Consider the following 23,109-nt stretch of genomic DNA (forward strand, 5'->3'; position numbering starts at 1 on the left):
AATGTTGTTATTGTAACATTGACATGTTCATTGTAGATTTATTCAAATTAGGTTCTTCAGTTACTAAATGTTTATTTATGTCTATATCAAGCACAGTACTCAATTTGGCAATTAAATATTATTATCACTTTCACTAATAAATATCAATTATATGATTTTTGGTCATACTAGTTTTCATTTATTATATTAACTGAAATCCTTGTGAATAGAATTGATAGAGTTGTCCTTTCACCTGGATGTGACATCATTAATTTGTGGGATGCTGCTGATGCGACCACTCAGCAGCACTGCTGAATGCTGAGGCAATGGGAAGCTGCTGGTGACCCACACCCAACGTGATATGTTTTAAGTTTCAAGCCCAAAATGTTTTGATCTACATATTGACACTTATGACATGAGTTATAGTGAAGTTTACACACATATGCATTTTGCTTATGATCTTACTGGTATCACATTGATGACAGACCATAGTGGTGGTAGAAAGTGAAGATTATAAAAAAAATAAATTGTTTTACCGAAGGCAACTACATCTCCCTTTAAATAAAGAGCCTAAATTCTGTAGTCATGTGATAATGGAGGAAGACTCATCACACATGCCATGATACTGTAGGTAGTAATAATAATTTTAAATTTGTAATTTGAATTTTGACAAATCATTAACAATGTCAGAAGTTACAGCATTCTGCCAGGTCACACATTGTCTTAATTACTACTTACTACTAAGAGCAACAACTGAAGGAAAGGGACTTAAATAATTTGAGACAAGAAAATAAATATTAACTAAAAATTTATGTTTAATAGGTGAACATGTTAAAAATTGAGAATACCAAAGCATATTTGGATTATTAGATAATTTTTCTGGACAGTAAAACAGATTTTAAAACTATTTGAAATAAATTATATTTATAATCTTAATTTTGTTGCAAATATTTAAATTTGAATCATTGCATACTTTGAATACAATTAGGCCCTACTACATGAAAACACTACTTGTAAATACGAGCACTTCATCACAAAAACATGGTTTTTTTACTATATACCGATATGGTTCTAGATTTGAAGTGGAATTTCGTATACAGTCATTGGGGGATAAAATAAGGCAAAATATAATGCAGATATTTACATATTAATTACTCACTTAGGAGGATAATAAAATAGCAGTTTTATAAAATCCTTCACTAAAAGTTAATTTTAAAAATCAATAATGTTGCTTGATGTTTACAGTTATTTGTCCTACACTTAATTTTTATTTGCTTCCATACTTAGCTTCCGTTTATGTTAACGTAAGTCATGTTGTTGCTAAATGTAAATGAACAAGCTGTGACTTGTTTTACAAAAAAATTTTGTTTGTTTTCGGGGGTGTCACAAAAATGAGATGTTAGGGAAAATAGAACCAAAAGTCGCACACCAAGCTGAATATTGATTAACCCTTTCACTGCCGCATTCCTCACAACACCCGAACGCCGGGCCTAGTTATTAAGACCCCACAGCACCAAATATACTTCCCATTTTTAGGAGTTTTTGACATAAACCATCATTTAAAATGTAATAAATATGAGTTAACAACTAACAATGTTTACAAACTTCTCAAATAATGCCACTTTGTCAAATAATTACAAAATATTACCATTATTGTACAACTATCTACGAGTAAAAATAGGAAAAATCATCGTGAAATATCTACGTAACCATTCCCGAACATGTTTACGATACATAGCATGTGACTTCCAAGTAGTTTAGTAATGTCCACAAGATGCACCACCAACAGGACAGCTATCTTCTAGACGTTTCTAACATAATAGAACACAAAACAATAGCTGATAATGTACCATAGTTATAATCATTTTGCTGAATCGCGGTAGGAAGTAGGCTCTTTGTTAACTAGACGCGGTGCGTGGACATTGTTTGTTGGTTAGACCAGTAAAACAGCTGTTAGAGATGTCAAGGGTGATACGTTCCCGAGTCGGTTGGCTTGAGAGAGGAGGCAGTCTTCGAGTCGAGTGCAGTTTAGAAGCAGTAGTACTTCCTTTAATCCTATACTTTTGGGATATAGAGTAAATTTTTACCGGGTGTGATTTAAATCAAGTTTTTAAATTTATTTTCTTTCTTTAAGTGCGTAATAGTATTTTTCAGCCTCCATAGTCTTCAAAGTAGTAAGTCCCGTACCAGCGTTTAGTTTAACATCTTTTATTTTATACTGTTGTGTTTAAATTTCTAAAGTTTGCCATATTAGAGTCTGAGAATTAATTCAATTTTTTGAAGTATTGTAAATTAGATTTTGATCATAAAGTTAACATCAAGTTTTGTGTTATTTTGATTTTGAATATTTTGAGAAGAGAACTTTTTGTTAATTTAAACCATTTTGGAGAAGTATACATTTTTAGTTTCATTTTAATTTTGATCAGACTCTTAATTAGATTTGACCGATTGAGAGAAGTTTTGAAGAAAGTCAAATCAAGATTTTGTAAACTTTGTTAAATTTTGGGTGAAGTTTAAATTCGGAATAAATTAAGTGATTCCAAAAAGTTGTTCTGATTTATAGAAAATTAGCTCCAAAGTCTAGAAATATATGTACTATAATAACGGTACAATACAACAAACATAAAACAGCTGATAATTTGAAAACAAGTATACTTGGGCGTAGTGTTTGTTCACAAAACTACAGTTTTAAGGTATCTCTCCGGTGTGGCGGTTAAAGGGTTAAAAAGAAACAGTGTGATTATAAGCAAATCATATAATCATGTTAGTCAAAATCTTGGTGATAAGTGAACTATTATCCTAAATCTTTTTTCATTAAAATTAAATTTACAAATTACATTAAATGTTGTATAATGTATGTCAATTTAACAACTGCTGTGAAAACTTGTGACTCATTAAAATTCAATGTTACTCAATTTAAAAAGCTGAAATATTATATTAGTTTCTGATTTTTTTCTCAGTTTTTTAACCAGTAATCCATTTTTATTACTACATATACGTAAATTGTGCAGTGAAATTCAATAAACGCTCACTTCTAAATTAATTACTTTCACACTTTACAAGTCCATCCTAAAGGGAAAGTACATATTATTATCAAAAGAGATAAGAATTAAACCTACTTAAATTTTATTCAAACTTTGAATCAGATTTACATCAGCCTATATTGCAGGGGAATGGAGTATTTTTACTTTCATATGTTGGTATACTGAGTCCGCAGGTTTTATTTTTATAAAAAATCAGCTGTGTGACCTTATGCAGTCTGTGTTCATGTGCTGTACAATGCCACGTGGCAGATAAATATCGTGGCACTATGCCAGGCTCTGTCAGGTTATACTGTCCAATTCCAATTATAACCGACAGAACCTTGACCACCTGATTTTGTTTGTCTCCGAGTCTTGTGACTCTGCTAAAATAGGATTCCCTATTTCTTTCACACTCCAACCTACTTTAATGCATTAACACCTTCAACGATAAAAGTTGAGTGATGTAAACATTATTTGTTTGTAAACTGGGGTTGCCACTTCTAATGATTTATTAGGTCAGTTTGTCAGTTTAAAGTTTATACATCGTAAAACTAATTTTTTCTGAACAACACTGAACAGGATAATTTTGGTGCTTTTTGTGTATCGTACCTGCAATGATATATATATATATATATATATTTAATTATATAATTTTCATGCGTCTGATAGGTGTAGGCATAATAAAATACAGTTTTTGCATAACGTTTAATTAAAAACTAAAATGTATGAAGTTTTCATAATTAGTAAATATGTGAAAATGAAACTATTTTTACATTTCGAATAAAATAAAAAACAAATTAATTTTAAATTATGTACATTTCTTATATTTTGTCATATAAGCAATATTGAAATTAAAAAAATAATTTGAAGGATTTTCTAATATTAAAAAATAAAATTCACTTAACCCCTTAACGATTTTCTTTTTGTACTTTAAACTATGTTGTTTTGCTCAATTTTTTGCTGCTTTTTACAGAGACGGTAGATTGTTTTTGTAGTGTTTAGATATATACTTTTTCGTACATACATTGCTATTTTTAGTATTTTTTGTTAATTTTTACATATTGTTCACTAAATCATTTTTAGTATCCATGTTCTTACATCACACAAACAAAGCCAATCGTCTATCTGTGTGTAAAATATTTTCGTGGTACAATACACACTAGAAATAAAACCATAAAATACTCCAAGATGGATGATATCTAATAACAACATGTGGTAGCTGTCTGCACTGTGTGACTACAGGAAACTCACTAAGGGGCAAACATTCATGACAGAGGAAGTGCTGACATCTAGTAGAAAACATTAAAACTACTTGCGTGACACACGGTTGACATAGAATTGCTTCTTGCACTATATTACGAAAGACAACGGAATAAACAGGAACAATATGTAACATTACGTCTGTAGTCCTCTTTTACGTAATCGCTAACGTAATATTACGTAATAAACCGTGAAGGGGTTAAATAAAATTCAACATTTTTAATTGTCTGCAACTGCTTTGGCCTCGTGGCAGATTCTTAACATGAGTATTCAACACAGCTTGTGGTACAACTACTTAACTTACAGACTACGAACATCTGTTCAATCTATTTAACTGGGTGAACTACAGGAGTAAAGTTTATGGGAATATTTAGTAACAGTTTTATATGGATATTTATAACATCTGGTACTACAATTATTGAACACAACTGTCACGTTACAATAACACATCATAACAGCCCTCATTGTGTTACAGGACGAGTTTATGTTCAAGTCATAACTGACTTCAGTCTTGTGCATTACGGTGTATCGTAAGGTAATAGTTGCATAAACTACCATAAAACCTAATGCACATTTTTGTATTTCGGACAAAGACAACATGGGTTGATACTAGCAGTTATATAGTCAAGGAAACAGGATTTTTCCGGACATTTGCCATCATTCAGTGAAACAAGAAATCAGTAACACTACGTTTCGAGATCTGCAATCTGATCTCTTCTTCAGGTAAAGAACTAACCTAATACATAATTACAAACTAGGTTAAAATAAATAATAATTATATATAATAAATTAATAACAATAAATAAATAAATTTTAACCTAGTTTGGGTAATTATGTATTAGGTTAGGTCTTTACCTGAAGAAGAGATCAGATTGCAGATCTCGAAACGTAGTGTTACTGATATCTTGTTTCACTGAACGATGGCAAATGTCCGGAAAAATCCTGTTTCCTTCACAATCCTTCCATCGTCAAAAATAACCTTCAAACAAAGAAGTATATAGTCAAATACTAATAAACTTTTAATTCAATAAAAAAAAAAAAAACCAATGCACTTTTTCCAATTGGAAATCATTTTTAGGCAAACAGATTTTTTGCCTCCCAAAGTACAGCTTTAAGACTTCATTCAACTACAAAAATACATCATGTAATAGATAGTAAAAATAATTTGAGGTTTTAATATTTAGCAGTTTTAAACTATTTTTACTGCGTTGTCTTCCTGTTTCTACTTAACTTTGTCTTTTGGCAATGTAGGGTACAAATATGTGTCTTTTCTAGACTAGATATTCTACCCAGAGTGACCCTAAATGTTGTCTGTGATCACAGTGTAAATCACAACAAGAGTTAGGAAGTATTCCCATTTCATCCATGAGATGTATGCAAGTCTTGAACAGACATTTCCTCAACACAATTGAGACTCTGGTATCTATTGTTATAAATCTAGTAATCTGGCATCCTATAGTCTCACATGCTTGGTGATGTTGGTCTTTTAGAAAAAGTAACATTTTCCTGAACAAGGCAAAACATCAATCACAACGATGTTTTTTACCATTTGTGGTGGACATAGCATTTAGGCGAGTGTGGAAAAGAGGTCATACTTGGCCGACGGATGATACCGATTAGACTTGAGTCATTTACTGACTATAGCCTGTGTAACCAATTGTACTTTCCTATTTTCGTATCAATTCAATTGAATCTAGTAATGGTAGGTCAATTTCAGAGTTAATGTGCTCAGCATAAGTTCGTGATGGAAGGACAACTCTTAACAACTGATGTCTCACCACTGCCTTCTAAGATAGGTAAGCATCTTGTCTAGAGGAGCTGGCAGTGGCGCGTCCTCGACCTTGACCCTGTTCTGCCAAATTGATGTGATACACAGACTACGCACTCTAAATAAACAGTTTTAAAAACTTGTTCTTATATATCCACATTTAACAAAGACTACCTGGGTTATATTTCAATAATAATAATGTGTTTTACTGTTATTGTTTGTTTATTTATTATGTCTACATTATTTCTCTGATATATATCCAATAACCCGGCATATTTGATAAAATTCAATATGCCAAAAGTCCTGACCGTGCCAGATTAATGGAAGTTTACTGCAATTAAAACTTAACCCTTTTAGGACCACAAGATTACAAATTTTCTATGCTAAAGAGACCGTCCAATTTTTTACCAAAATAATTGTAATTGTTTATGAAAAAAAAATGTATTTTCTACAATATACATAAAACAAAACGCATCAAAAATTTTCTTACACATACAAAAAAAAATTAAAATTAAAAAACAAAATAAAAAAAATAATTGAATAATCATAATAAATAAATAATTCATTTTTTTATTAATTTTTATAATTAATTATTTTAATTTTTTTTAATTTGAAATTTAAATTTTTTTTATACATATTCAAATAACGCATCAAAAATGTTTATTGATGCAAACAATGGAACAACTATAAAAAATTAATACATTGCATTGTAGAAAAAGTAAATTTTGTATTTGTGCATAAACAATAATATTTTACCTCAAAAGTTCGACCTTTTAAACGAATTTGGGAAATATTTAAAAATGTTAAAGTGTGAATGCACACATATATATGAAACAACCGAACAATTTTTTTGTATTGACTGAAATAAAAAAAAAGAAATAATAATGATCAATATTTGAAATTGTGAATCAACAATTAAAATTGTTAACATAGGGATTGAATAACTTTATTATTCATATACTAATGTCTTTTCATAATTTTGAAATATGATAATTCAATATAAACCACATTGACCCTACCCTGCTCATATTAACTCCAGGCACCTATGGTGCTAATAGATCGTATTAATTTGCTACAGCAACACAGAACACATAACTCACTGCACGGGGTTTACTACTTGAAATAAACTATAAAACGAAGTGTGTTTATGACGATGATACGTAAGAAGCAAGGATGTTTGTAGGTCCAGCTTCTTACTACCTTGCCAGAAATAGGTCAACACAAATATCACTACATTTACTCCAATCATCACCATCACAACAAATTTAAAAAAAAATTGATTTCACCACAAAGTAGACAACTAGACCCAGCCATGTTTTTTCACTGAACCAACTAAAATAAAAAACAATAACAGCGTGATTGCAGAGAAGAGTAATACAAAAGTGGTTTCCTTAAAGGATAATAGTTTAGGATATTGCCATGAGAGGGCACAGTCGCAATGTCACAAAATCATCACAATTCAGGTAGCTGACTATAGGGAATAAGTTCCAACAAGTCTACCAAGTGTCAAACCAAGCATTGCTTTGTGATCTCTTCTTTCTCACAAAGGTACACTTGTTTAGAAATACAATAATTCAATATAAAAAGACAAAACAATAACATGAAACAATCTCAACATAACGTCAGCCTTCTGGCTACTTTTGTTAGTCAAGACAGCAAGTGAGTATTACTAGGCGTCATCATAAAAGTGAGTGCTGTCAACTTTGCAATTTCTTTTTTTCCATACTGTGCAGACTGAATAATTACTCAATTCAAAGCCTTTTTCACAATAAAAAAGCTATTAATAGATTTGCGGTCAAAATTTAGATAAATAAAAGTGAATAACGTTTTTTTTAGCTCGTAATAACAATATATTATTAGTTGGACTTTTTAGTCTAAAAGACAAACTAGCGATACATCATTAATTGGTCCTAAAAGAGTTAGTACTTATATATCTTATGTGAGACAATAGGTAAAGCGAGACACCTGTATTTACAGAATCTTTTCCACTTCTATTGTTTTACTGCAACAATGAAGTCACAACAGACATTGGCATAAATTTGACAATTCTAAAGTTTTGTCAGAAAGTGGTAAGAAATAAAGAAAAGCACTTCTTATCTGAAATTCGGCTTGATATCTATCGACATTCTCATCAACGTTTTCATATTTTTTATTTCAGTGTTTCTATAATGATTTAAACACGTTCATTCTTATAAATCTGTCTCTAAATGAAAGATTAAAAGCTTAGAAATAGAATAAAAATATCTTTATTTACCATAAGTTTTATTAATATGTGACAAGAATTTTTTATAGATTCTCTAACACACACAAAAAAAGGAATGGGCATGAGAACAATTTTGTTCTTAAAAATTAATAATTTTTAGTTCTTGAATTACCATACTGGACACTTAATTTAACATTATTTTACCTCAAGTAGTTTAGGTAAATAACCGGTAATAACCAATAATAACTCTAATATAAAAAATTTTGATTTGTTTATGAAAAGTGCACACAACTGTATGACTTGTAAGATGTCTAAATCTAGACTTCTTTCACTTTTAAAACACTCGGATTCAACATTACTGTCGTTATTATGAATTAAATTAACGTTCAAGATTAATTGTTTTCTTTAACACAACTATTTCAAACAACAATACAACATGATGCATAAAAAAATTCAAAAAGTTTGTCAAAAAAATTTCATTTATAACTTGTAAGGTACAAAGAACGTAACACTGAAGATTTGTTCTTTTCTCATTAACAACCATTAAATAATCTATTGATAGAAAGAATATCGAAGATCTTTGGTTATACTGTACTAAGAGTATATAACTTAATGATAAATAACTTGTAATAATTATCTCAATATCACAGATCTTTATAAGAGACAGAAACGCTAAAATTTGAGGCAATCCAATAAATTTGTAAAGCCCTAAACATATTCTACTCGGACAACAAAATTCAAATGGAAAGTAATTAAAAATTAATTTTAGTGTGTTTTTAAATTGCAAAGTAAAGTTGTACGTAAAATAATTTCAGTAAATTGGTAGTACAAAAATAAAATGAGATACCTAAAAAAATATAATTTACCTAAAATAAATTAAAATATGGTAATATACAACGAGTAATTTAATATAATCCTAAGTAGTTTGAGGTCATGTAACAACTTTTAACTTTATTGTTTCTAGCGAGGCTTCACCGTATCTACGCTTCGCCTCTTCGAAAAATGCCGATTCCATCTGCCTGACGACTTCATTGAAGAACATATGTGCGAGTTGGGAGTGCAGTAGGGATTTAAACTGGAAGTCCACGTGGAAATCGATGACACACGACCTCTTCTTGTTCTTCAGTCCTGGACTGAACTTCCAAGTGGTGTTCAAATGGTCGAAGAGTTTCCCATCTTTACATTCGGCCATGACGAGCCGCGGTTGTTGGAGAATGACGTGGGAGACGTAGCTTTCTACTATAGGAGGAAAACCTATCTCGAGTTCGCCCCGCAAGTAGTCACGCGTCCGCGTTGATACATCTGAGCGTTTGCAGAACGGCACAAAGTTCTTGTAGTTCTCCACATCCGAGACCACACTGTACATTTCATCCATGGTGAATCTGTAATAGCATTTTGATTTCATATTAACTTGTGGTGTATATCGGAAGAGGGAGACTAAACAACTCAGAAAAATATACATTCATTTGAGGAGCAGGTAGCAATATATTTAATAGGTTCTATTTTAAATTTATAACACCTTTATGTTGTACAATACTACGATGAAAGTACGTTTAAGCACATAGGATAGTTACTTTGATTTAGTTTTATTTGTTGTTGACTATTTTGGAAAGTAAAATTGAGTTTTAAAAAAATATCTAACCGATTTCATTAATTGTTGGATATCACGGCTAGTTACTATTCCACCTAGAAGCCAACTCAACATGACTTTGAGGACACAAATTTAAGTAAGGGAGGCACAAAGGTCCTTTTAGGACTAAGCATGGGGACAAACTGTCCTTTTCCCTCAGAACAAAAACAACATGTTAGGCATGTTCACCTAAAGAGAAATATGGTGAAATATCTAGGAAAAGGTGTTTTATTACTTAACATAAAAAACAAACACTCATATAATAATTCAATTTCATTTCTGCAGGGCTTTTCGTTTTCAAAGAAAACATCAGATCCACTCTACTGAAATAAAAGTGGTTAAAGTAATAATATAAACAATTTAGTGCTTAAATAAAAACACGTCATTAAAAATGCAAGTAGAAAAAACTTTAAAGACCATGAAGTATGTCTAATGTATATGTCAAATTAATTGATAACTGCAATTTAAAATACATTGTCCAAACAAAAAGGTAGAAAAAGTTAAGGGACATAAAGCATGTCTAATATCAACAAAAAGAAAGATCGGCTATGGCAAAACATGTACTTCAAACTGGGCAAAGTTTTTTACAAATAAAATTCTTAAAAGAAAGCCAAAATAAAAAATTCTTCAATGGTTATGAAATAATTTTTATAAAGAAGAACCAAAATGGTTTAGAGAATAATAAATCTTGTCCTTTCCAACATTCACCGTTACTGCCTTTAATCTAATTAAATATTATGTTTACATATATATATTAAACATACTTCCTGGTCATTACAATTTTATCTCGTATTTTTAATAACGTGTTTAAAGTACTAAACTGTCTGTTTTATTACTTTAACCCATTATTATTTGTATTGAATTATTATTTGAGTGTTTGGTTTTAAATTAAGTAATCAAATCCGATTAGAAAGAAGCTGGTACAATGTTATTACAGTTTTGTTTTGAAAAGTTAATAGTTCATATTATTTATGTTTGTTTATAAAAGAATAATAAATAATAACTAAATGAGTTTACACCACATATGTACACAATGAAGGAATAGACAATAGACAACAGACAATATTCTTTATTCATAAACGTTGAGTTTAGAATTTTTGTCAATACAATAAAGGTCATACAGAACATAAAATTTAAAATATCAGTTCATGATGCAATTGATTTCCAGTTTATGAACTCTTGAATAGTGTAGAAGGGTTGCTAGAGAAACCAACTTTTGAGTGAGTTCTTCAGGTGTTTGACTGGTGTTTTCTTCAGTGAGTCTGATAGAATGTTGAAATAGATTGCTCCTTTGTATGATGGTTTCCTCTCATATAAACTTAGATGGTGTGTTTCAAGAGCAAAGTGGTGTCTATTTCTTGTGTTGTAGCAGTGATGGTCTCCAGTTCTAGTCTGTCCAGTTGTTACAGAGTGCAAAATAGTATCAATTATATAAAGAGCTACTACTGTTAAAATCCTCAGTTCTCTGAAGGCTTCCCTGCAACTGTCTCGTGGTCTCAGTCCAGTAAGAACTCTGATAGTTCTCTTTTGTATTACTAATACTCTTTGTAAATTTGTTGCTGTTGTACTTCCCCATACAATTAATCCATATCTCAGATGGAACTCAAAGAGAGAATGGTAGGCTGATTTACCCATATCTATATTGCTAATTTGTTTAATTCGTCGTACTACATAAAGGCAGGAGCTAAGTTTTTTGCAGAGTTTATCCACATGAGGCTCCCAGGATAGTTTGTTGTCTAGAGTCAGACCTAGGTATTTTGTTGATGTTGTTACCTCTAGCTCTGGGAGACCCCTGTGATGGTTTCGGGAGGCAGTGAAAATTAGCTGCTGTGTTTTCTTCTCATTTAGTACCAGATCATTGATATGGCAGTATTACTTTGCCATATCAAAAGCTATATACGAATTGATGTCAAGTTGTTCTTTGTCTTTCTCAGTAATAATAAGGGCAGTGTCATCAGCATACATCACAACCTTGCAGTATTTCTCCAGATATTGTGGGAAGTCATTTGTCAAAAGAGTGTAAAGCACTGGACCAAGCACAGATCCCTGAGGTACGCCTCTTGTTACTGGTAACAGTTCCGACTTTATTTTGTGAATTATTCCGTTGCTTGATGATGTAAGCTCTACGAGTTGTTTCCTGTTGCTCAAGTAGCTTTTGAACCAGTCTGCCTCTTTGTCTTCAATTCCTAATGATCTGAGTTTTTTAATTACTAAGCCATGCTCTAGGCAATCAAAGACCTTACTGAAGTCTAGGAAGATACTTGTGGCTATACAACCTTCTTCTAGTTTGTCTATGATAGATTCAACTAGCTGAGTTATTGCTGTGGTTGTTGATTTATTCTTCTTGAAGCCAAGCTGTCTTGGAGTAAGAAGTTCATTTTGATTCAGGTGGCCTAGAAGTCTTTTCAAGATGACACGTTCTAGAATCTTTGAGAAGGTTGATATTAGTGAAATGGGGTGGTAGTTGCATGGTTCATTCGTTTGACCGTCTTTATATTTGGGATATATTTTTGAGGTTTTTAAACAATTTGGAAATATTCCTTGGGAAAGAGATTTGTTAATTAAATTTGTTAGTGGGATGAGAATTTCATTTTTGCAATATTTAACCAATTTTGATGAAAAATCATCTTCTCCTGCTGAGGACTTTTGTTTTAGTCCATTGATAATTTTGCCAATTTCATCACAGTTTGTTTTATAGAAGTACAAATTGGATTTTGAGGTGTCTTGGGTTATTGTTTTCGTGTGCTTGTTATTCTGCGTACTGTTCATGAGTGTTCTTTCAGCTGTGGTTGCAAAAAATTCATTGAGATGATTTGCTATTTCTGTTGGTGAAGAGATGGTTTCCCTGTTGACGATGAGAGTGTCTAGCTGCACGTTTGAGGTACGAGACTTTCTTTCCTGGTTAATTATATTCCATAAAACTTTGGTCTTGTTGTCTGCTTCCTCAAATCTGTTTGCGATCTCTTCTTTCCTAAGTGTTTTTAATTTCAGATCATAGGCTTTCTTCTTTTGTGCTGCTTCCATCTTATCCTCTGGTTTCCCTGTGAGAATTGCTCGATTTATGGCTTCTAGGTAATTGTCCTTGAGCTCATTGCTTTCTGCATCCCATATTTTTTTGAGGTTGTTCTTTTTTAGTTTCATAATAGAGAGAGGACAGGAGATGTCTAATGCTTGTTGAAGTGTTTTGTGGAACATTTCAAATGCGTCATCAACATTGCTTGTTTGTAATACCTTACTCCAGTCCTTTACTTCCAGTAAAAGTCTTAAGTCCTCCATTGTATGTTTGTTTATTTTTCTTGTCAGTGTCTGTGCTGGGATGAGTCTTTTGTCTGTATTGATGTTACATAACTGGGCACAGTGGTCGGATATTCCTGTGTCGAGGACTTGGGTAGATATGTCAGCTTCACTCATGTTTGTACATATAAAGTCGATGGAGGTTTGGCTACTATGCGTTATTCTTGTGGGGGGCAATTTAAGTCTTCTCAAGTCATATCCTAAGAGTGCTTCTTCCAGTTTCAGTGCGTTTTCATTCACTGTCATGGCATCTACATTTATATCACCCATTACAATCATAGGGTTATTTGTTGTAAGAGCGTTGTCTAGTTGAGCCATGAGTACTTCAATGGCTTGGTCAAGATTACTGCTAGGTGATCTGTATACCCCTAGAATATACAGTTGCTGTTTTTTCAGTTTTATTTTAAGAAGGGTTGTTTTACATATACATTCTGAGGCTGGGTTCGATGTTGAGACAAGTGTTATGTCATTTTGCACATTGGATTTTGCAAACACAGCAACACCTCCTTTTTTGTGATTCTGTCTGCTGAACCCTCCAATTAAGCTATACCATACAAGCGAATCCATACAAGAAGAACATACACCCATACAGTTTCGATAACTTACAATAAACATAATATATAAGTCAATAGATTTTAAAATTAAGATAAACTAGCAACCCATTTAGAGTGAAAATTAACATAAAACGAATTATCATACATATAAGATAGAAATACATAAACTATTGTAAAATTGAATCATCAGATAAAATAAAGTAATTTCTTTAGACCAAATACCATAGAATACATTAAACCTTAATATGAAAAACAAGGAGATTGTTATACAAAGTAAGTTTACAACACCTGGAGTTATAAAAGAATGTAGATCAGCTGGTAATGTTTACAATAATGGAATTTATTCTTTTGAATCATGACTTAAAATAAGACTGAGAAGAACCTTTTTTCATCAAGAAATTTATTAAAAAACACAAAGTTAATCAACATTTGAGTTATTAAATACAGTCATACATTTGATTATTTGTGTTAAATTGGTGAATCTCGATTTTTGTAAAAGAACAGAATAGACATTTACTAGATGATGACCACTCAAATATTGGATGGCAACCAGAACTCCCAAATCTTCAAGGATCAATATTGCTAGTATTAAATCCACACTAAATCGACAAGGATGATTGGAAGATGAATAAATGTCAATGGAACACACAAAGTAAAACTGGACTTGAACTTAAGTAAGATCTACCCAATTTATGATTCCAAATCTTTAAAAATTCAAACCTAATATGCACAAAAACCTTTTCTATGTTGGATATAATTTTTGTATGTGCCCATGGCAGTATAATTCACGAAACCCTGTATCTTACATGTGACAAATAAACTCAATAATAATTGTAAATCAAACGTTTATTTATTTATATCAATAGCTAGTTAAGCAGGGGCAAAGAAAGAGTTAATAAATAAATAGATCAAAAGACAAATTAATAATGTAGATGTTTTAATATTTTTTAAAAGGCAACGGTCAGCTCAAGGTGCAGTGGAGGTGCTGTAAAATGTATATAAAGTAAAAAAACTGTTTTAAGACTGTTACCAACAGCAACTTTGTAAATATGTTTTTAGTTAATAATAAATTATAACAAACTTCTTCCATAAGTTGAATGTACAACTTAAAATATGTTGCTTGTTTGTTGATTATTAACTAAAGTACAATTGATTTATTTGTGAATTCCAAATGCATGTTATACTCACATATTGTTGTTGTTTATATATTGTTATTGTTATTTTTTTTTTTTATTCTGGCCATTTATTTATTGTTGTTATTTACTTATTGTTGTTATTTATTTGTTGTTGTATTTATATATTATTTGAGTGAGTTATGTCTATTTACATAAAGGATATATATATGCGTGTGTATTCCTTAAAATTAAGGTGTAGGTATAATTATTATTAAGTAGTAGTTTCAATTATTATTGCTTTTAAAATTTATTGCTTGTTGCATGTGGTTGGGGACTTTAACCCACAATATATTGTATTGTAATAAGAGAACTGCCCCAATGTAATTGGGTTGTTACCTGTTTTGGAGCATGTAAAATAAAAATAAATAAATAAATAAATAAATAAGCTACCCAATGTATCTCATAAATTTTTCTGAATTTTAATTGTTGACATATCTGTTTATATTTAAAATAACTAGATCAGCTTACTCATGTTATTGTATTCGTACCACATGTTTAGAACACTCAGAATGAAACTGCCTTTTAGCATTGTAATATTTTCAAACATTACATAGAATAAGTTTAAAAATGCAAAAATGTCTATTATATTAAATCTATTTTCAATATTTTTTATAAAAACTATATAAAGTTGTAAAAATATACATATTTTACATAAGAAAAATATATATTTTATGATTTGGTTACAAAAGTAAGTCTTAATAAAAATGTACTTATGTAACTTCAATACTGAAAATTGTATCCAGTTTTCATGAAAAGTAAACCACGAATATTTTACCAAACATTAACCAAGTTTTAATGTTTAGCCCTGGTATTTTTAGATGACCTGTCAAGTAAATGATTGTTAAACAATTTTGCACAATCCAAAAATAATGTCTCGTCCCAAAAGGATTAAGAGATATTACAGCAATAGGTGGTTAGGTAATGGCGAACAAACAAGTATGTAATATGTAAATTATTCTTCTCTATCCTTGCTATGTACAGGAACTATTGTGTAATAAAACTTCTGTTCGTTACATCAATTTCTTATAAATACCAAGTCTGACAAGTTTACAAACTCTAGTTTTGCAGTGTGGTCGATGATTCAAAATGTGAACTCGATTAACATGGCTAGAGTTCCCGTATGTTTAACAGAAAATGTATACTAAACAATCTCAGCAAGTGGGGATTTTGAACTCATTATAAAGAGTTAAATTTAATGTGAATTTAAACTTGTGGTAAACCACTGTTAGCATGGAATATTTTTAAGAATATTCAAAATCATAAGTGTTTTTGGGCCAACTTGTAAGCAGTTTATTGAGAAAAATCATCTACATTTACAAAAAAATTAAAAGAAGCCTTTTGTCAAAAATCATATTATAGTGTAAATAAATTATTTAAAGACAGTTTATGATGAAAACGAATAATAAAAATATATCTTAAAAAAATGAATAATGGGTTTAAGCCTTGCATTTAATCAATTTTTTAAATGTTTTATAACATTTTATAGATCAATGTATCAAAAGTGATTTTTTATATGTATTAAAAGTAAAGTTTTAGAATAAGTTTAGTTTAGTTATGTAGTATTTAATCACTGACTATGTACCAGTTTTTATTACGTATTGATAGCAGAAAAACGTATTGTACAATAAATATTCTATTGTTTAAAAAGCTATGAAACAATGTAATAGAAATAAACAACAAGCTCTTACCCGACTAGCTTTCGACCTGTAAAATTTCTCTGGCGGCTTGCTTGTGACCCCGGAAACGTAAAGAATGTCCTGCACACTGGCAACAGCTCCTTGTTCTCGCAACGTCTAACGGGGGAAGCATTTGCAGACAGCGACACATCTGACGGTTGTTCACTGGAAAAAGAATCACTTTGTAACTAACCATATGCTACATTGCGATCTATTCATGATACAATTATATTAAACAATGACATAAAAATGTGCCTTTATTGTATTACAAGTACAGAACAAATAAAAAAAAACCAGTAGGGGTTTTCCTTTACAATAATATCTCTCTATAAGAAAATCACATAGGCCATAAAAATAACTTATATTTATTCATTAACAACACAAAAGAACATCACCACATTGATTATTCAACATTTTATTTTGCAATATTTATTATTGATTTTATTATTTTAAGGGACTTTCCTGCCATATACATCATATTTGTGTTTAACAAGTAATTGTCTAAACATTTAGCGAAACCTCTTCCACCAGTCGCTGTCGAATGATATCTGATTCTGTCTGTCTGTACGCACATTATTTGTTGAACGAGTTGACCTAGAAAGGGTTGAAATTTTGAGTGAAACAACCTCTGCTATCTCCCAAGAAGTATTGAAAATGGTACATACAAATTAAGAGTCTCAATTTATGTTTACCAAAATGTGACTCTGGTTATATTGGTATTATGAGTAACCATGTTGGCCACAAGAAAAAGTCAGAATAAACAAATCAGTAGCCTATACAGTGTATACTCAATCGTCATAATGATATGTAATTTTCACACTTAGTCAAATAAAGCCTATTCTTTCTAATAATGTAGTTTTTTTAGGTCCTATGTAGTTTTTTTAGTTCCTATGTAGTTTTTTTGGAAAAACTGTTCCAAAAATAATACCTCTGTGTAGTATCAATTATTGTTTCATATACAACAATTAAAATAACTCATCACATTGTAATATTTAGACTAGTAGACAACTTTAAAAGACTACTTATAATTAATGATATATGTGAACGAATGAGTGAATGATGAATTAGTTGGGTTTGTTTTTATTTTTCCAGAAATAAGTCTGTATATGTCTGTTTCTATTTTCATAAATATATTGGTCTATCTAATAATCTGGTCTTATGGTCCCTGCTCCTCCAGCTCCATCCGGCCCGTTCCACTATGTTATAAGTTTCTCAGTAACCTAACATAACCCCTCTCTATGAGGGTTCACTTCTGGCTGGTTTATACCTTCCACTTGAACCTGCACTGGGTGCGGCATAAACCGATGTGTGACTTAAATTTGGGTAACCCAATGGATGTCCAGGAGCAGCACAATACCAGCCACAATTGTCAAGATATTGGGGTGCCAGGGTAGATCGATAGGTCTAGTCTACTGCGGGAGATGAATGTTGGAGTTGGTGGGTCTCTCTAGGTGTTAAGGGCTGTTGCTAGCCCAGACATAAGGGAGTGAAACCCCCTGCCCGCTTTGACTGAAGAGGCTGGTACAGACCTGGCCTCCCTTTCTTTCAAGGAGACATGACTGAGATAATGCCCAAAATCCTTCCTCATGGATCTTGACAGGAGGCGATTCTTACCCCTAACCTTAGCTGACCAGAACATCCTGTCACTCCGGAAGCAGCACAAAATTCCTTTTAGGACAACATGCAATTTCTAAGCTTCTTGTCCTAAGAGAACAAAAAAATCCTAATACCAGGAAAGCGATATCAGAACTGGTTCATTACTATCTCACTGCTTGCATGAAATTGTCTTGGCTGTTACTGGTTTTATGAGAACGCCAAATTATTCAGCCCAGCTGTTACTAAAATAACAGGGTGTTGTTAGATACATGTTTTCCCTGTAATACCACTGAATGACCATGTTACTGACACTAATATAATATATACCACACATCTCTAATAGAGGCAAGTAAAATGGTGATGAACATATATGTTATTTGTCACAAGGTATACACGTAAATACAAAAGTAACTTAATGTTACACTGCTTTGTTTGTTACATTTTATAAATATACATAGCCTAGATAGCTTTTTATTCAAGTTATTACTTTTAAGATATGATAACAACCACACTATATTATACTTTGAAATACCTATATAACTTAATTTTGTTTCAGTAGTTATGTTGATGATTCATTACTCACGAATATCGATGATTCAATTGTAGTGGTACCCACTCATTATATTGCTCCCAAATTATATTAGTCAAGGTATTTGAATCTTTGCTTATAAAGTGTATAGGTATATGAGTGGCTCCTTAAAAAAATTGAAAATAGGCCTAGCACTATTTAAATGGGGAATTTGTTACATCAGCCAAGGTACAGCATAATGCATTTTGCTTAAGCAACAAAGATAAAATATTACAATACTGTAGAGAATTTCTGGACTCCCACTAACTTATACTCTTTTCAAAACATTTTCTGGCTTAGGTATAGAAGGGAAATTTGCAGATAATTTTGCCATTGGAATGTAATTACAAACCTAGCTTAAATTAAAAGAAAGTATTCAGTTTTTGGAAGAAAATAACATTATAAAGCAGCAATTGGTAGGAAGCTAAGCCAAACCTCATTTCCCAACAGATTTTGGGTTAAGGTTATCTTCAAGGTCTTAGGAATTTAAAAATAAATATTATATTTCTCACCTGAACACTACCTTTGGACTCGTGCTTCGCCGACAAAAACAATGAAAGGCTTTATTACTTATCGTTAACACGTTTTTCCTTGAGGACATAACTAAATAATTTACTACCTAGAGCTACTGATATAAAATGAATTACACTTAGGTTAAGGTCGATAGTAATGTCAGTAGAGAGATGTCAGATGTCATGAAGATAGCCGATACAGACAGATTTTGAACATTGGACTCTCGCTGCCTTTATGATAACACAGAAAGTATTACTTGTAAATTATTGTAGTACTATATGAACATATTTTTAAGTATTGTCCCCATTATATAGCTCTAAACTGCGTATAGACAATTAATATTAACACATAATTTCATCAAAGAAATTCCTTAAAGGAATTTAACTCCGAACTGAAATGTTAGGTTCCTGGATTTTTTGGGGGAGGGGGTCTCTGTACTTCGAGAGATTGCTAATTAAATGTAATATTTAACTTACAATACCTATATAGTACTTCTAAACACCGAAGAAAATAAACTGTACTTGTAAAAACAAAACTATTTTTTATATATGCAGCCTCCAATGTACTTATTTCTGTCCACAAAGAGTATCTTTCAGTAATTGCATTGACACAAATATGCTTTAATATCAACTAAATATTCTGTTGAGCCAAACACGTTACGTAACAATTTCTATTATAGCATGAGGGAGGAATTGTTCAATCTTCACGTGTAATCCATTGCTTTATAGACGTTAAACAGGATTTTAGTTCTTTGTTTGAAGTTTTTTGACGTGACAACGTCTTAAATTAGGTTGCGGCTCGGAGTCACTCATGAAAAAGTGTAACGCCCGGTAACGTTACGATGCCCGTCCAGTGGGTCCGCCGCACGGGATCCGCACGGGATAAAGCAGATAACTGTGGGTCCGCCGCACGGGATAAAGCAGATAACTATGTTTATTCGTGAAAATGTGGAGTGCTTAGATTCGTCATTTACAACTACAACAATAAAGGTAAAGAATTGTACACTGATATTTCATTATCGTAAACTATGATTGATTGATTAATTGTTAGATTGACACAAAAGTTGAGAAACTGAGTTTTATAGGTTATGTCATACTATTGACAAATGTTGATAGTGTTAAGTAAATTATTAGTTTAAATCACTCTGCAATCAATCGTAATTCAGTCGATTGAGAAGAAACAGCGCGTATTGCTAGTCAAACATTTAAAATAACAAATTATAACCTCTAACCTGTCATAACAATGCGACCAAACAAACGAACTAAACCGACCAATCACCACGCGCGGAGTTAAAATTTAACTGTGTTTAGCAAGAATTTCAAATTCCAATTTTAGTAAATGTTTTATTCAACTTTACCATTTACAATAACAAATTTTAATTAATTTCAAATTATGTACAATGTTTTAGTAAACAAAATATATTTCTATAGTTAAAATTTTGTGCAATTCTTATTTTCATTCAATTCCTTGTTCCTATTGTGCAATTTAATAATATTCATATCAATAAATATTCTACCGAGAAAAAGACGTTGTCACGTAAAATCTTCGCCCGTAAAACCGACTTTACAGGCAACCATAATTTTTTTGACGATGGAAGGATTATGAAGGAAACAGGATTTTTCCGGACATTCGGTGATACAAAAAAAAATCAGTAACCTACGTTTCGAGATCAGATCTGCAATCTGATCTCTTCTTCAGGTAAATAACTAACCTAAGACATAATTAAAATCTAGGTTAAGATAAACAAATCATACCAGAGCGTTGTTTCACGCATAAATCAGGAATCACAACCGTTATGTTGTGCGTCGACTCCACTAACTCTGTAACATGCACGTAATAATAACAAAACACAACACAACACTAATTATTAAAACTGAAAACACAATAGGTCTGCATTCGCCGACTAACCACCTATGACTGACTGTTTTTTTTTTGTTCAACATTTCGTATAATTCTATTATCAAATGTATCAAGAACTTAAATTAAAGAGGGAGTTTATGGAAGGTATCAATTGCGATTAAATAAAATTATAGTAGGAAAATTTAGTTTTTTTACACTTGGATGAATAACTCTACATCTCCTTCCATTATAATTCTAGCAGAGAACAAATTGTTGACATTTGAATCATAACGGTTCGTGTGCAACCAAATATAATGGGCAGTAGTAACGTATGCACTCCAATGATGGCAATTGATTTCTGGGCAAGTAATGGTTGTAGCAGCTCAAGATCCTTCCAAAGTTGAGGCCATTGACAATGATTATTCCAAGACACATAATACATATTTCTCCCCAATTAGGTATGCACTAGGGAAGAAGGAAATGGGCTATTGTTCTCATAATAATACAGTGTAAAACTGTTAGAAATTTAGAATACATCAAAGACGCAAGATCAAGCAGTATATTACTATTTCAGATTATAATTTTCTCAGCTTGACACACTCAAAACCAACCTTCAGACAAACATTTTTGGTTCATATGTTTAACCGTTTTGATCACTTCCGTCATTCGACTCATGTCATAATTAGCGCGGTTGGCGATCAGTATTTTTATAGAGAAGTTCCTTGGTCGATTTCAAGAAAATCAAAATTGTACGCTCATACAATGGAAATTGGCTCTCGGCTCATGAACTATTAGAAAAATGACATTTTAAATTGAAATACATTCATTTGAAGCACGTGTATAAAAATAATCAAAGATTAGTCTATATTTAAGGTTGACTAAAAAAATAAAACTGTTGAAAATTCAATTTAAGGCTTGAAAATATTTTGAGGCAAAGCGTAATGAAATCTATAACTCTCAAAATGTAGAAAAAATATAGTCTGTGTTTTCAACCTGTTTGGTTGCATAGCCAGTAAACAACTATCTATATTATAGGTTTTTAATTACTGTACGCTATCTTAACGAAATGTAATATAACTATTGTTTAATTCCCAGTAAGGGTAGGGTGCGATAAGCGGACCCGGTTTTTTATATCGAAATTGGTAAAATTGGTCCACCTGTCTTGAGAGTACTCCACTAACCTATGGAGCTCATATCAAATTGGACACTTTACAATCCTGATGATTTAGATCAATAATCTGGATTTGTCCTTTAACGTAGACCAATCTATATGGAGAATCTTGTTATTGAATCTAAATAAGAACGATTAGTTATTGAAATTATTATACTGATTATGAATTTCTTTAGTTTATCTCTTGTTTGAACTTTTTTTATAAATTCAATTCGGGAATGAAGAAATAATGAAATCAGTTTTAAAAAGCTTTGGTGTTATTGTATTTACAATTAAATTTGGCTTATAAATCATGTATTTGTTACTTTACTAAAAATGTTTACCTTTAGAGTGCTAAATATCTACTACAGGTAGACTCGAAATCAGAATCCTCCAGGTAGTCAATTTATAGCATACCAATGATTCAAACTCAAATATCTTTATTACCATAAAAACATATAAATTCATAGCAAACGTCTTGAACATATTTTATATACAATGGTATTGTGCAAATTTAGCAACTAAAATGTCTATCTTTTATAAAATCGTCAACACAATAATACTCTTTGTTTATTAAAATTCCCTTTAAAATATTTTTAAACATCTAGGTTTGCTTCCCATTTTAGGTTTGAAGGAAGTTTATTATAGAAGATGGTGCGGTTATATATGGGATGCTTTTGGGAAAAGGCTGTTCTGTGAGAAGGAATGGCTAGGCAGTCATTGTTTCTAAGGGTTCTGAGAGTTGAAGGCCTAGAAAAGAGGTGTAGATTTTTTTTGCAAAGACTAGTGACTCGAGTATGTAGATTGAGGGGAATGTCAAAAGTTTATTTCCTTAAATACTCCTCTACAGCTTTGCCTTCTTGGTAAGCCGAAAACGAGTC

General features: G+C 31.5%; 1 protein-coding gene across 1 annotated transcript; it reads right to left on the reverse strand.

Annotated features, from left to right (window-relative positions):
- Positions 1-8,260: 8,260 nt before the first annotated feature.
- LOC124366319 (coenzyme Q-binding protein COQ10 homolog B, mitochondrial) lies at positions 8,261-19,431 on the reverse strand. The gene is made up of 3 exons (XM_046822775.1): positions 19,239-19,431; positions 16,575-16,727; positions 8,261-9,615 (listed from the first exon to the last, which is right to left on the reverse strand). The coding sequence occupies exons 1-3, from the start codon at positions 19,325-19,327 to the stop codon at positions 9,165-9,167; spliced, it is 693 nt and encodes a 230-aa protein (XP_046678731.1). The 5' UTR covers positions 19,328-19,431; the 3' UTR covers positions 8,261-9,164.
- Positions 19,432-23,109: the final 3,678 nt, after the last annotated feature.

The sequence above is a fragment of the Homalodisca vitripennis genome, chromosome 7 (assembly GCF_021130785.1).
Source record: "Homalodisca vitripennis isolate AUS2020 chromosome 7, UT_GWSS_2.1, whole genome shotgun sequence".
Lineage (NCBI taxonomy): Eukaryota > Metazoa > Arthropoda > Insecta > Hemiptera > Cicadellidae > Homalodisca > Homalodisca vitripennis.